Source organism: Enoplosus armatus, chromosome 4 (genome assembly GCF_043641665.1).
Source record: "Enoplosus armatus isolate fEnoArm2 chromosome 4, fEnoArm2.hap1, whole genome shotgun sequence".
Classification (NCBI taxonomy): Eukaryota; Metazoa; Chordata; class Actinopteri; order Centrarchiformes; family Enoplosidae; genus Enoplosus; species Enoplosus armatus.
The window spans coordinates 18472531-18489418 of NC_092183.1; the positions used below are offsets into that span (position 1 = coordinate 18472531).

The 16888-nt window shown below is 41.1% G+C and overlaps 1 protein-coding gene across 1 annotated transcript; it reads right to left on the reverse strand.

Annotated features, from left to right (window-relative positions):
* Nucleotides 1-325: 325 nt before the first annotated feature.
* On the reverse strand, nt 326-16373 carry inpp5l (inositol polyphosphate-5-phosphatase L). Its single transcript, XM_070904392.1, has 16 exons — nt 15916-16373; nt 11309-11350; nt 10865-10965; nt 10298-10385; nt 7201-7264; nt 6451-6554; nt 6126-6178; nt 4610-4729; nt 4167-4251; nt 3967-4062; nt 3805-3879; nt 3399-3472; nt 3181-3292; nt 1983-2051; nt 1839-1898; nt 326-912 (listed from the first exon to the last, which is right to left on the reverse strand). Exons 1-15 carry the CDS (start codon nt 15973-15975, stop codon nt 1857-1859), a joined length of 1185 nt encoding a protein of 394 aa, XP_070760493.1. The 5' UTR covers nt 15976-16373; the 3' UTR covers nt 326-912; nt 1839-1856.
* Nucleotides 16374-16888: the final 515 nt, after the last annotated feature.

The following is a 16888-nucleotide window of genomic DNA, read 5'->3' on the forward strand; positions in this document are numbered from 1 at the left end:
GATCCCTACCTACACATGACTTTGGAAATAAATTCTTGCTAGCAGTGACCTCCAAACTCCTCTCTCCATCTCTGACTCACGTTCCCACCGCCGTCTAACCTCTCGCGAGATTTCAGAGCGAGACTACTCCTCGAACGAAACTTCTTACTCTCTTACTCTTTAACAAAACGGTCTATCTCTGCAGGGATCCTTTATTAGTCACTTATACCCCAAAATTTGTAAAAAACAAAAAAAACAAACAAACAAAAAAAAACATTGGTTTAAAAATACCAAAACTACCCTTTATAGATCCCATATTTTTTAGTTTTACATAATAACACTTAAGTTCTTCTTAATGTTCAGCTAAAAGGTATTTACACTGGAGTTTCACAATACTGGATTCTGATTGGCAGAATTCAACCGCTAGAGATTAAAAAATATATTTAGGGCCTATAAGGAATGAGTAAATTTGTGATGCCTTGGCTGGGGGTTGTCTGACACTGCCTGTAAAAAAAAGCATATTTAAAAAAAAAAATGCAACGAGTAAAATCACTCTAATCAAACTGTTGCATATGCATGTACACATCCATGTGAAGGGGCTGGTCCACAGTCACACACTGCAGTCTTTACATCATCGTTCGGTTGCATTCAGAAAACAGTCTCCATGGCTGCAAGCAGGAATTGTAGGAATGTCCTCAGTGACAAGTCAGGGGACTTAAGATCTGAGAGTGCTGATGATATAAAACTATAAAACAGCTGCTGATAAATCTGTGCGGGTGTCACTCCAGCTGTGGTCGACAGTCTGTGGCAGTGAGATCAGATGTGAGGACGGGGGAGACCCACAGCTGGCTGAGGGGTGGGTTGTGGCGGGTAACCATCATGCTGATTACCCTCTGGTACTGATACTGTGGCAGAGCTCTGAGGATGGTAGACCTGCAGCAGACACGTACACGCACACACACACACACATTATACATAAAGTGCCAACAAAAGCAAGGGAATGAGAACAGGTCACATTGCTGGCAGGGATCATAAAGAGTGTGTGACATATTATCTGACACTGTTAATACCAAGACCATTGGAAGCCATTCAAAGCAAACAAGAACAACTCCCTTTGGAAATGAACCAATCCCAAGTGATTAAAGATGAACCTGTTTCGTAACGTCTGTATTTAATTAGAACCTTAAGATGTAGAATGTTACACCGATAAAAAAGTGCATTGTATAAAACAATGTACGCTAAAATGTGGCCTGAGAAATACCGAGTTACTGATGTACTGAAATGAACTTGTTCTGTGTCTCAAAATGTCAAAACAAGGAAAAGCGAGCTGGTTGTAGCATCTTTTAAGTCCCTTCACTGCGTGAATCTTATCATTTTGCAGCCCTCTGAAGGAGGACCCTCATGAAAAACAAATCCATCCTTAAGAAAATAAATGTAAACGGCAGCAAAACAAAATCATGGCCGTAAAAATGTCAATATGCTGTCCGGCACAATGCATGTCTCTTCGGTCGACCATCCAGATGGTAATTAATGAATAGCGGGCCAGCAATGCACTTAGTGTGTAGCCACAGTGACAGTGGAGAGGATTCAATGGACATAGATCAGTGAAAGGTGCTGATCGCCTGTGGTCCTACTGCGCTGGACACAAAGGAGCACTCGTGTCCTGCAGGCACTTCATCTTAGTTCATATCCCGACTCCAATGGGCCAGCCTGGGTTATGGCCCTCTGGGGAGAGGAGCGAGATTACTGTGATCGCTCTCACACACTGAGTCCCCCCCCTCTGGAATCACCACACAGACGCATATACACTTCAACGCGCCGAACAGTTCAGAAACACACTCACTGGCACATGCGCTTACCATTGAGGAGGATCCGAGTCAATGGTCGTTTGTCTTCAGTGAGAAGAACAAGAAGACCGGCTACAAGAAAACACACCACAGTTACTCTACATGGCTGGTTTGTTTGCCTGCACAACACAATATACATGCTGCATAAACTGTTACCTTATGGTCTCCCATGCAGATATTAGGGCCCACTGTGTCGTAAACAACACTCTTCTCACCGTCGTCTCTCTGAAAACAAGAGCAAACTGTTATATGAGCTAGTAGACAAGTAAAAAAGCAAATATGAAAACGTGACATTCATTAAAGCTTACATCTATAACTTCTTTTAGTTAAAATGTGTGTTAGATGTTGAGTCTGGCACACACAAGGGTTGGACTACATGACGACATGGTGACAATGCCATTTTCTCCCATTGAAATCAACAGCATAAAGCTAATAGTAGATAACACACTTCAGTAAGCTTAACAGGGTTTTGTTAGAGTGAAATAATAGATTGAAGTTACATTTTACCTTATCATACTTTTAATACGAGGACTAATTAGCTCTACACTTCAAGAACAACACTGTTTCCTTATTTCCACGTCTTCTGCGTGGACCATCAACTGCTGAGGATGGTGACTTTTTGCCTGGGACATGCCGCTTTAGCCTCGCAGAAAACACAGCCATATTTTAAAACGAGTCAGCTGGAAACATTAAAAGGTCAGAGACAGCTTTTTTCAACCAACTCATGAAGCTTAATTAGCTAGCTGGCAAGTCACAAGTGATTAAATCTACCAGTGACAGTTGTAATTTCAGCTTAAAATCGACATTCACCTGCAAGAAATAAGAAGCCCAGATTTGTCTGTCTCTGTCTCAAATCAAGGACTCATTGTTTTGAAAATAACTATCAATTTTGAGTGGTAAGTCTGTCATTGTTATTATGAACTTACTGTTATTGTAAACTGAACACGTGCCGTATGAGAAAATGGACGGAAAACAAGGGTGAATATTCTTTCAAAAGAAAGATAAGGGATTTAGAGATGTTGACGCTTCATTTTGACATGTAGTGTACTAGTTAATAATAAAACCTTCGGTTAGCTTTTAAGATAAATTACATTAGTAATAACTCTCTAGCCATGTGAGAATGTAAATATAGTTTGGACAATGGTGTTAGAAAGGTCCACTAGCCACTTAGCCTTATCTGACAACAACCTATTAAGAGGTGGCAATATAACACTATCAAGAAGTTGTAATCTTGTACTAAACTCTGTGCATATATAAGCCTTTCAGTGGAGAATATATTCTGCACTTCGTGTGGAAGTGCAAAGACAGCTAACAAGCCGAGATTTAGATGCAATGATTGTAAGCATTGACTGACCTTGTGGATGGATTCTTGGGCCGTGTGTGACATGAGGATACGATCACACCAGGCAGGACAGCGAGTGTTCATGTACTGGGTTGGTTTAGTGTACTCTTCACTGTAGGGGTAGCTGAGCAACAGAAGACAGAGAGAGGCCGTGCATTTACGGGGTAACAACACCAGCGGGAGTTTATACACAGTATGTTTTCAGCCAGTAGCTCATTTACAAGTCTTACCTGGGTGGAAACTTGATGTCCTCTTCCCTAATAACATCATGAAAGGCTGCGACTTCTTTGTCATATTTCAAAAGCTGAGGGATAGAGGTCATTACTGATAACAGGAAATCTCAACACATTAAAAATAAGCATGAGGTGAGTGAGTGCAACTTGAGCATGGGTGAAAACCCAGTTTACTGTCAAAGTTATCGCAGTTTTGTTTACCTCCAAGCTTTTGTATTTACTGTACTGTCATTCATAGGACTTTATTTCCGCTGATAGGATCTAATCTAAAATCTGCGAAGAAATGTCAGATTGTTGCTAAGCAGCCTGTTCTATTATAGGTAATCGACACAGCAGAGTTTCTCTGAGGCTGTGGTGTAGCTGATGGGATCAGTACGGGTGAAAGTTGAAGTTGTGTACTCACTGCCCTGCCGTTGTCCTCCCTGAAAACCGCCTGGTGCAGGTAGGTAAACAGCTTCTCCTCAATGTGAAGCAGCACCTGCAGATGAGGTGAAGGCAGGTAAAGTGAAAGCAGCATTCAAAATAAAATGTCCATCGTTGTCTTAAATGAACTGGTTTTCCTCACCTGGTGGTCGTTGTCTTTTTCTTCGCAGATGATCTTCTCCACTTCATTACTGCTGTCCTTCTTCACTGTCTGCACATCTGCCGAAGTGGACAGATGCTGCTCAAAGAAACACAAACACAGGGAAGGGTCTATGTCAAAATGCCAGGCGGATACACATCCCTGTCACCCGAGCTTCAGGAGAAATGAAAGATGCTACATACCTGGACCAGACTAAGTGTGTCCAGACGGAAGTTGAAATCTCCAAACACGAAGAAAGGCAGAGGAGTGTAGCGGCTGTCTGATATCCTGGAGAGAAATAGCACTGTCAGGAATCACACAGATGTTTGGGTCTTTTTCTCTGTTTATCTGTTCATTTTATGTGTGTTTGAATTCACATAAATATGATAATATTTTCAGAATACTCTACTGTTTCATTCAAAGGTCAGAGTTTATGTAAATTCCTGAAATATCCTGTTTACAAGATAGGAAAGGCTTTATGATAGCAGATGATATAAGACTGTAAGAAACGCACTCCATTCATAGAGTCATTCAGTCAAGCAAATGAGTCTTCAATGATCGTTATTTGGTCTTAACTATGTATTTGCTGTCATCTTGTAAATTTTACAGTCATGTTTTCATAGTCGTGTGCAGCTGGAAATCTGACCTGTTGATGACATATCTGAGAGCGTTTTTGCGGTTGGCTGAGTAAATGGAAGGACTGGAGTTGCAGGCAATGAGGTTGGAGGCATCATGGAACAGGTGGACATTGACCAGGTCCAGACCTCTGTGAAGAACACACACACACACACACACACACACACACACACACAGACAAAATGTGGCAGGTGGAGAAACAGGAAACAATCTGATAACACCAAAACCTGACATCTGATAGGTGAGTGTGTGCCAACACGGGTGTCACTTATGAGGAGCTTTCTTATCAATGAGCGCACTTGTGTTAATGAGTCCACAAACAAGCACATTTGTCTTTTGTGCTGAGCGCTCACTCCTTTTCTTTGGCTGTCACTGGAAAACAATTAATGTGCATCCAACCAACGAGCTGTGTTGACTCACAGTGTGAGGTTGTGGCACACAGATTGTGGGCCCCTTTTGTTATTACCCCTTGGTAACAACACAGCCGAACAAATAGTGACTAAAGTTCTCAGAAATAACAGGCTGAAGCAGCAGCACTGTATGATTTATCCTGCTTTGTTTCAGAGCAATATTTAGCTCAATTTCAATTCAGTAGATTCAAAATATACATTATAAATATATTCTTTGTTAATTAAATAAAAATGTAACATTCAGCATATCTGGCACCAGGGCACCATGATGCGTTGGCTGTATATATATATGTAAAATAGCGGATAATGTTTTGTGTAGTTGCCAAACTAAATGAATAATTTCATGGGGTTTTCATAAAACATCAATAGAGTACAACACAGAAGAAAATGGTGATGAGAGAACAGAAGGTGAGTTTGAGCCACTGCAGCAGCAGTAACTGTTTCCGAACGTGGTGAGAGCTCAAACAACTCCGAGGGAGGACTGTGTATCATACCTCAATATTTGTTTTGTACCAACCAAAATGTGACAGCTGTCAAGTACCAAAACTGGGCATCACGTCTCGTCAGATATTTACTGATTAAATCATAATTTTGCCAATTTTAGACTGTTTTATTATGGTGAAGTTCCTCTTTGGCTGCTTGTGTTTAGAGAACATTTAACATTTGAACTTTGGCTAACACTGGAATATTATCACCAACTTAAGTTGATATATTAAACTTGTTAGCTAACAGTTGCTTATTTTCATATCCAGCAGATACGTAGCAACATTAGCTTCCATTTTGAGTCTTGTAGTATTGTATCGGAACTAGTACTGAAAATGTTCTAGTGATACCCAGCCCTGCTCTGCAGTGGTGACAGAATTGGAAACAGAAAGGAAAACAGGCTGTTCTTTGTTCTTTTGGTCTTTGACAAACATGACATTATTTTCTTTCATTTCTCATTTCGGAGAACTTCAGAGACAGCTATTCTCTGTAACCAGGGCATCACAAGTTACTAGTTGTGTTGTAAAAATGGGAGCTATCAGGACAGTTCTAATAACTGGATTTCACAAAACTCAACAAACAACCAAAAACCCTGACTTTTTTATCAAGGTGTGGTTAGTGTTCAGTACGTACTGGTTGTGTATGATCCAGCGGGTCCTCGTGAAGCCCTTTCTGGACCACTTGAACTGCAACAGAGATGCATTAGAGTGAGTCACCAAACAGCAGTGAGCCGTGTCTTTGAAGGGCCAAACTGATAATTATTGATTTTTTCACATAATTTGTCTCATCTCCCTGTCAGAGCAAGCAGACAGCCCCTGCAGCCCCAGTAGACTCATTTGTCCCAACATCTCCCTTTGGCCCTCACGTACCCCTCCTCACACCTGCACACACATACACACACTACACCCACATACATATGTAGGCATACATGGATGCACACTCATGCATGCATACTCACATCAGGCCAGAAATTCTTTGGGAATTTTTCTTTCTCAACTGTGGCGACCTCGTCCAGAGAGCCCATGTGCTTGTTCTGGCCAGACACTGCTTTAAAATCCTTAACTGTGAGAGGGAGAGGGAGAGAGGGAGAGGGAAGGGGGAGAGGGAGGGGGGGGGGGTGACATGTAAAAGAGTGAGAAAGCATGCAAACAGCAATCAATAAACTGGTGTTAACCTCATCAGAGCGGCATACGTGATGAGAGGATCTATAAGCGAGCCATTAGACTGTGTTTGGTGAACAACAATCGGTTTGGGCCACACAGCGAGTGGCAGCTGCAGGATGTTTATGGTCCTTCCATAAGCTTTTCTGAGGAGCTTTTTCACGCCTAACGTGACTGGACTATGCAGCAGGAATATAACAGCTCCACTTTAAATTCAAGTTCTTCGCAAATATCCGTCCAGGAGGGGAGGACATCAAACTGTCGTTCCACACCGAGAAATGACCTGAAATTCCTGATATTAAAAAGATGACAAGAATCTTGCCAATCACATGCAGCATTGCTTTTACTGCATTGAAGGTATGATCCATTCATGGGCCATTACCAAAACAGTTCAGGATGCAAGGGGAGTGGTTTATGTTGAGGTCTAAAATCATCAAATTTTTTTCAAGGAAAAAAAGCAATATGAATACATCACCAGCCAGGTGACAAGACAAGAAAATAATAAAGAAATCAATGCAAACGTCATGTGTAAGGAGTAAAGTTTTTACCATTAAAATCATACTGATAGATGTTTGTCAGTGTGTTGTGGATGAAGTACATGCTCCCCAAAGCCTGCGGAGAGAGAGAAATAAAAAACAGAAATGTCACGATATAAATGTACCAGGCAATACCACAAATAACGTGTAAAGTCAGTTTCAGTTTAACCACTTTAAAAGCAAACATCACAAAAGGGCAGGAGTTTGCAGTTGTGATAAAGATCTAACAAATTCATTCAGAAATCACACTTTTACTGTTGACACATTTAGTTTCAGACACCTGCTGCAAAGAACACAAGAAAATGCCCTAAAACAAAATTTTGACAGTCCAGACAAAGTGCCTGGAAACGTGCCTTAAATATTCTTTTTTCAATACAGCAACATTAAACTTTATTAAACAATCATATTAAAGATTTTTAACAATTGTGATCTGTCTGACACATTTAGAGTGGCTGCACAGCAGTAACCCTCAATGAAACTTAAACAACTAAATATGGTGTCAAAAACAGGAGAAATCATCTCAACTCAGCCTGTGAGATGATGAATTGAATTGTTCATTTCCCCATCATGTGAGCTGAATGGTGAGCCTTGTATTGAACGATCCAGTGCGACACAGTATATTGTTACTCTCCCAAAGACACATGAAACTTTAAAGAATAGAGACGTTCAAAGTGAACACGTAACTGCACAACACATCCTCATACTGCCCCTCATACACACACACTTCAGTACCCAATCATCCCTGACATGAGGCTGACAATTTTTAATGTACTAACTGCCTGCTCCACTGATCTGATTAATCATGCCCTGTGAGATCAATAAAGACAGAAAATTAAAACAATTTAAAAGGTATTAAGCAGTAGGCCTGCTGTCTGCCAACGCCGCCACTGTGACTGGGGGCCAAAGAAAAATCAACCAGCACTCAGAGGGCACGGGGCGTGACGGACCGCTGTGCAACCCCCCCCCCCCCCCTCCCCCAGCACATACACACACACACACACACACACACACACACACACACACACACAGAAACATCCAGCCAGAGCATGAGAGATCTCTCCCTGAAGAGATCATTTATCTTCAGTGCCAAAGTCATCCTCATTTAATAAAATGGAAGTGTCTCCGTGGTCAGCTCCAGTGAGCGGCAATTAGTGACCAACTTGTCCAAACTAAGGTTAGAGCCAGGGAGCTATTTGAACCAGTCTGATAGGGTTGTTAACTTAATGCTAAATGCTGAGTAAAGAAGGTTTCTGAGAGGCAAGTTCAAAAAAGTAATAATTAGTCAACAATTAGAGCAGAATGATGATTCTTGTAGGTGATTCAAGGACTATGTTCTGATAATTAGCTCAGGAAAACTGATCTAAATCTGGCCTAGTTTATGTTGGGTCAGTACAATGTCATGTTTAAACAGTATGGCAAAGTACACACACACACACACACAAACACAAACACATTCTCCTCCACATACTCTGCCAAACACCTATCTTCATCAATCAGGTTTGTGCACAGTTTAATAAAAAAATATTGACTTACAAGTGATTTTTTATCAAAACACCATTTGTACTGGGAATGCATGCAACTCTGCCCCCGCTACTCCTGCAGCCCCTCTGCAAGGAGAACCCCCCAAACTCTCTCTTGGCCATATAACTGATGATCCGCAGCCAAGGGGAAACAAATTGAAAATCAATGCAGGTGGCACAGACGAAATGAGAATGAGGCATTAGGAAGGGTGGGGGGGGGGGGGGGGGCTGCAACCCTCTCAGGGTAAACAGTGGAGGGTGCGAACACTTGAGCGCAGGGGAAACTTAGTCCCAGCTGTCTTCCACCCCCCCTCACACTTTATTTATCGTGCACAAATGGGCTGGGATCAATAGTTTTAATCTAGAGTTAAATGTATTGACTTTGGGCTGTCTCCCCCACACCTGGCCATTGACTTTCCCCTTTTTACTTCACACACCTTCAGTCTACAGATGCAGCCATTGACCCCTACTGTCAGACGTCCAGTGAAGGGGTATCACATGGGAGGAGTAAGGGTTAATAGTTTAAGAAATACTAATGCCACTTCTCTCAACTGGGGAGGTGTTACTCTCAACCAGGGCAGAATTTCAGACAAACTTATACTGACGAACCCGTTATGAGCAACTACGAACACAGCTCAATTCCAAGAAAAAAGAAAACTCGCTTGTGCTGTGTGAGGTCACTAAAAAAGAAGTTGGAAGCAAGAAATGGCTTTCACGACAGGTGTGGAGATTGAGGCTGAGCCCATGACCCGAGCAGCACCCCGCCAGGCACTGAAGACCGCCAGCTCAGGCTTCAGCTATAGAGACAGACTCCAGGTTCAACGATAGATGACGATAAGAGATGTAGGTAGTGGCATGAGTGACTTAACAAACCTGTCTTTAACAACATCTCCTCTGTCTGTGCTCATACTGTATAACTATTATAACATTGGTTCATCCTATATCTTTGAGATCTATGTCACTCGCTTTTGCACGCGTCTCTCATGTCTGAGATCGTGCAGGGAGGCTTAATGTATGAAACACACACACACACACACGGTCAGATTTGCTTTGTGGTGAGACTTAAGACATGAGCACAGTGAATTTAACTCTGTGTTGTACACAGAGTTAGACAGTGACATTTTCTGACTTTGCAAAATAAAAAATCGAATAATATACAAAATCTAATAAATGAATAGCGTGTAATTTAATCCATCTTGATCAACCTTAGTTTTCACATGCTTTCAGTATTAGGGAGCTCTACTCTGTCCATATTTGCATATGGACAGAGTATATATTGCATAACATGTGACCTCAGTAAAAAGAGCTTCATAACATTCTCTGACATGACCTAAAACTGCAGTCAGATGATGGCTGTTTTCCAATCCAAAATATGTGTTACATTGTAGGCTATGACAAAAGACATGACATTTTCTGTTGCTCCTGGGGTCTACAAACTCTGGCTTTTCCTAAATTGTTGATCAGCTCCTGCTTAACAACAGAGCACATCCAACGCCTCCATCTACCTCTGAGCACTAACATGGAGGAGGACCCCATCTAGTGGAAGCACATGTGAACTACTCTGACTGAGAGGTTGGTGTGTTTCTCACCGTGAAGCTGTCTTCTGCTTGGAACTGGTTGTCCACATAGATGCAGACCCTGTCAAAGTCTTTCATTTCCTCGCTGGACTCAATGCTCCTGGAGACCACAGAGCAATCATTAGGCAAGAGATTAGTCGATAAATTGATTCGTCGATGGACAGAAAACTAATTGGCAAGTATTTTGATAGTCAATACATTTTTTAAGCATAATTGACAAAACTTAACTATTTCTAGTTTTCTGTGATTGTGAACTGAATATCTTTGGGTTTGGGACTGTTTGGTGGACAAAACAAGCTAGCTAAATATGTCAGCTTGGGCTTTGGGAAACTGTGATGGCCATTTTTCACTTTTCTTTTGACATTTTATAGCCCAACCGATTAACTAATGATTAACTAACTTACTTAATAATGAAAATAATAGTTAATAGTTAATAATTGCAGCCCTATTTGAATGCAAGGAAATATAAAAGAAAGAGGATGGACTATACTTTTTAAAAGTTTGTGATAATATCAAACCCTTGGTGAAGAGCATGACTTTACTGGGCAACATGGATTATGAGTGGCACATTAGTCCTACCAAAAGAAATGTTCAGCATGGCCCATGTTAACCATGTAGTCCTTCCCTCCCACCTCCTGGAAGTGCAAGGCGATGAACTTCGGCTTGTAGCTGTGGATAGTCTGAAACAAACCAAATGGTTTTACATTACAAAGTAATGAGGAGTGAAGAGGGTCAATTCTGTGTGTTACAGGATGAAGTCCATCCATTCGGGGTCATGTGGAGTTTTTCTGCTATTGAGTATCTGTGCTAGGCCGTATCAGCTATCAGCACAGTATCTGTTTTATAGAGGAACCTGGAGCTGTTGTGTATGTTGGGATGTCACCGATGCATTGATGCCTGAACTGCACCAGACTGTCCACAAAACGTAAAAGAAGAATGTGTGACACCGCCAGTAATAAGTGGAAATATCTAATGTTTAAAACTGTGAAATATTAATGTAAAACCCAGGAGGCCCAAACTTACCTTATACAATTCTTGTAACCATTCATTTTGAATTTCACCCACCTATAAAATGACAAAGAGAAAAACCATCAAAGGCACGCAGTCTTTCTGGAGGAAATGGTATACAGTCAAATACTAAACCTGCATTATTTGTTTTGTCACCTGGGGGCAGTACAACAAGCTGTAAACAAACATATTACCACCATACAAAGATGTTATGGCTAGTGTGTTGGCTAAAGGTTGGCTATTTACACATCCAGCAGACACAGAGCAACATTAGCATTCATTTCGGGTGACCTCACACATGCAAGTCCACTATTCAATCTCCTTTTAGCTCTGTTTTGGTCTCTACCAAATCCTGTGGGAAACATCAGACTCCTCTTGTCTAATTTCCCCCCAGGGATCAATAAAGTATTTCTGATTCTGATTCAGCTGCAGATGCTCCCCTATGTTCACTTGCTAGCTTCTGGCTAGTTTTTTCCTTTTACTCCCAAATCAGTTGATAAAATAAATTCCCATATTTTTCTCTTGAAGTTTTCTTTCACTTGCTCATTTTGTTTTTCCGACTCCGTCATTTTCCTATGTTTTGGTATTTGCACACAGTTAGCTGTTCTGTGCTCTGACCCACTCAACATTTCCTTTCCATGCCACATTTCCTCCTCATATTTCCATTTTCACTCTTCATCAGTGGAACAGCTGAAAGGACTGTGTGGCTAGCTAGCTAACCTGAGACCACTGGTAGTTAAACACACTGGGTACCAGCCTTTTCAGCTAGCAACTTAGCTGCAGCTAACTTCAGTCATGAAACAGCACCAGTCACTGTACGTCGTGCTAATAAACCATACACTGTGCACTGCATGGGGCTGTAGCATCACTGTATAAACTCTTGTAACAGTAGCTAAAGCATTTTAGCTTGAAAGCTAACATTAACAACGTTAGCTAGCTAACGCTACTTGAAAGTTCACAGACACCAAGCTTCTGTCCTCATAACTCTTCATCTTCAAGTGCACGTCTCTTGTCTTCATCAAGGACCTTTACTTATCGATGTATTCAGTTATATTTATCAGAGCTGTGCTGCGGCTGTTACCATACAAACTGGATATACAAAAAGAATGTATTTATTCTTTATTATAAATCATTTTAGTTTCTGGCTTTATAAATACATTACCAGCTAACAGACAGGTCAAATGGAATTCAGGAAGTCATCAATCACAGAAAGGAAATACTCTGAGCTAATATTAACTCTGAGCAGGTTAAAACAAACAATAAAGATCCTCTGGAAATATTATCCTGTGTGTTCCACTAGTTGTGTGTTCCAGGATGTAGTCTCGTTTGAGTGTCCACCTGTCATAATCTGTCCACTGTCCACACATCATCCCGGATGATGAGGAAAGCAGGCGGATAAACCTTACACACAGCAATCTGTCAAACAAGCTTGAGGCTTACTTAGCAGACCCTTCGCTGTTTAGAGCCACAGCGAGACTTCCATGTACACTGTCGGTATTAAAGCTGCACCAGACAGCATTTGTAAGGAATAATATGACAGACATGACAATAAGTGTAGATTCATCTTGTTTGGTCAAATAATAATCTGTTTTATAGTATGGACACATCTTCTTACATGATTTCTGGCTGCTGAAATTCTGTTTGTCAGTCACCTCTTCCACCATGTTGCCTTGTATAGCTGTAAACTGATAAAGAACTTAATTTGTGGCATCACAGTTACACTGACTGTAAAAGCTTCTTGTGTCACTGATCCTCATACCAGGGAATCCTCTCTAAAACTGGCTTCTCTGGCTTTTTAAAGTAACAACTATCCCTTAAAGTAAACTTGGCATTTTAACATGTCGTTTCTTACACTACGCTTGCCTTGCGCTCGCAGTGTAGTTGCAGAGTAATGTTCAATCTTCTGCGAGGCCAGGTGGACTCATACCAGCTGAGAAATGGCTTTGCATACTGTATTTGCATGGCAGCATGACAGGGATGCCTGCAGCTCAGCCATTGTGACCTGAAAGACTCCTCTCACATCATCCTGTCTACTTACACAGTCTGTATGCACTCATAAACATTGGCTCCGACCCTGATTCACTCATATATAACTGTAATCTATGTTTTAGAGAAAGTTCATACAGCAATTTTACTCAAAATGCAATTGTGTCTGCTTATCATGAGTTGGAAAAATACAGAACATTAAAAATTGGAGGAGCAAAACCTGAAACAACTAAAGAATTTAATTTAACATTCACAAACAACAGTATCATTTTCCCCTCTGTGGCAAACTAGTAGCATTGTGCCAGGCAACAAGACCAGGCATGTTGAACAAGAGAGGTCCTAAACCAACTTGCACAGGAGCACTGTTACAAAGAAACTGTTAGGTTTAATGAACCCAGCATGGTGATTAAGTTAATGCTTTGTTGTTCCAGCCCGTCTGACAATACTTGGGAGAATTGGCTGGAACGTGTCTTTGGCAATAATGCGCTCCAAGTATAGATTAACATTTGTCTGACACCATTTGTATGAATATAGGGAACGTTTGTGTAACAATATATATCCAAAACAACTATATGTAGTCATTACACAAACTCACAAAGAAACAATGGACGTGATCTCCAGGACACTGCCATGGTGTGTCATATAAATGTTACTGGTGGCACAGAGTAGCAGTTAAGCGTGGACTGTCTCACTGGCCAAACTGCTCTGACAGGACTTTCGGCTAGTCCAGTACTGTAAGGCAATAGGATTTACCCTGTGATGTGCTTAAGGTCTTGCTCTTATCCCGAAAACTGGGTGAACGTTTAAGAGTGTTTGTGTTTATAGAAATAGGGGGGCTTAAGTAACTAAAAAAGCTCAAGTCCCCCGGGGGAAGATATTCATCTGTTTACATATCTCCCACAATGGGATCTAACATGTTTTCATTGGAGCCATATCTGGCAACCGGAAACATGGTCCTGAGCCAAATTTCCATGAGCGCAAGAGCCCTCCTCCCTGCAATGTCTGAACGTTTTTTTCAGCCCAACACAGGCCAAAACTAAAGTTTAGAATAGTTCAATTCCAGTGTAATCTCTTTAATTCCTTATAAAAAGTTACTGTTGACGGAGAAAGATACAAATAAGACTGCGCTATAAACTATGACTTGCAAAATATCAGGGAAATATAGTGATACCACTGGAGCCGATGATGAATGCCATAGAGTATGATAAGGATGCTATAAACTGACTATTGAGTAACACAGACCCTCCCTGTACTAACATTATTACAGTGATTGTCAACTGGGATTGATTTCACATAGTGCGAGGGTCGTAGAGGTAGGTAGTAGAGGTTTCTGGAAGACCACTGCAGTGACATAAATACACAAAAACTGAATGACAAGTCGTGTCATGGATGTTCGGGGGAATGTAACAAATGAAGGCCAACTTATGATTAGTTCACTTAGGTTAATACAGTCAGATGGGTCTGACGGGTCAGATTCTGTGTGGGTTAAACCTTTATTTAACCCAAAATGTCCTGGCCAAGATATGCAGCAGCAACACCAACATAAGAGATAACAAATACATCACAGAATGACATAATGTAAAACTGTCAAATCATAAATAACCAATAAGAGTCATATGAAAGATTTTTTTTTTACTGGTCACATACTTTCATTCAATCCAGTTGTTTTGAATAATCTATGTGCTTTTTAGTAAGTTATCAAAATATGTATATATATACATATATATATAAATACACACACATATATATATATATATATATATATACATATATATATATAAAACCCTTGCAAAAAAGAAACAATAATTTTACATATTTTTTATGTTTTTAATAGAGGTGTGAAATCATAACTTAAAGAGAAACAACATTGTTCTCACACCTAATACCCCTGTATAGACACAACTGTATTTTTCTTGTATTGCATTTCTATTTTCTTTTTTGTCTCTTCTTCTATTTTAACTTTGTAAAAAAAAAAAACGTCTCCTGTGGACGGATGTGTAAAAAGTGTTTGTGCATGATTTTATGTTACAGTTCCAATGCTATTGTTGTGTCCATGTCAATTAAAATAAACTTAACCACGATACAGATAGGTTTCTGGGTCATAGGTCCTATATTACCAGTAGACACAATATGTGTTTCCACAGCTGACCCTTCAGTGTCACAGTAAGTTATGTGACGGGTCACAGATTGCGGCGTAACACCGGCCTCTTACTACTCTACTCGGACTGGGAGCAGGTCACGTGAGGCGTGAAACCTGCGCGTCTCACGGGTAATGATAGACCAACTTTGGCTGGTGGCTTTTTCTTTTTCAAACTAAAGACAGCGGAAAAAACACTATTAAGCACACGTTACTGACGTTTGACAAAGAAACACGACTGAGTAACTCAACCGTGAGGCATTAGATAGATACTACACGTGAATTACAATTAGAGTAACAGGTCATTAAGCGCGTGAAGAGGTTAGCACACTTGTTACATCCTTAACTTATACAAACCGATGTATGCTAGCAGCGGAGCCCATTCAAGGTAAAAAAAAACGTACCTCCTGTACCTTGTACAGCATTAAGTATAATCCTCTGGCAACATTGCGGTCTGGTGTGGTTTTAAATTAACTCTTATCAGTCTGAGTCTACTTACATTGTCAAAGAGTGACCCGACATTTGCGGTGACGAGCAGCACATCGGTGTGTGTTTCCATGTTAACGATCCACCCTCACTAACAGCTCGAGGAAACTCCGTAGCGTCGGCAAATGACGCGCGACCAGGCCTGTAACAGCTACTCTCCAGGAGCTTATAAAGGCTTATTGTGTGAGTCCAAATCGCGACTATCACCGCTCAAAATACACCAGCATCTCACTGAAGATACTGTGTCGCTTCTGGGCCAACTTGTTTGGTGATGGCGGGCTGCCGCGTCAGGTCGTCATCATGTGCAGCAGAGGCGCTCATATCCATCGTCGAGCCGAAGAGCAGTAAGTTAGTTTAACAGCCTACATGCGCGGATTTCCGCCTCCTCTCGGGTAATTGGACTAGTGCCTTCTTAGCGGACTTAAAACCAGCCTGGACGGCGCATCTGCTGTTGCCTGTACAAACGCTCAGATACCCGGACCAAGCAGTTACAGTCGGTGTTGGGCAACTAACTCCGATGCTCCGCCTCCGCCCATTTTCTGCGAGCAGTCAATTACAGTCTTCCTCATGTTAAGTTTATCACCGCCATCTCTCCGAAGTGTAACCTCCTCTGAAGATAATCTCATTGTATCTGAGTGCTACAGAAACCTGTGTGGATGGCCTGTGATGCAAATGTTCTACTTGGCCTGACCACTTTTTATTGACACAAAATAAACCCTTCTACTGTTTTAAATAATAAATTACAATAATAACTTGTAAGATGATATAAAGTGCCACAATGTACAACTGAACTACCCGGGGACTTTAACAATGCCTGAAAGGACTCTCAACTCACCAATCTACATACCACAGGCCCTGTTCTGTGTAGTCTCAACAGGAAGTTAGTCATTTTCTTTCTGTGAAACTCTTTTCTTTCAATGAAATATCTTTTTCCTGGAGACCGTTTGCTTCCACGGCAATTCTTTTCCTCCCTAGCTGTTTTACAA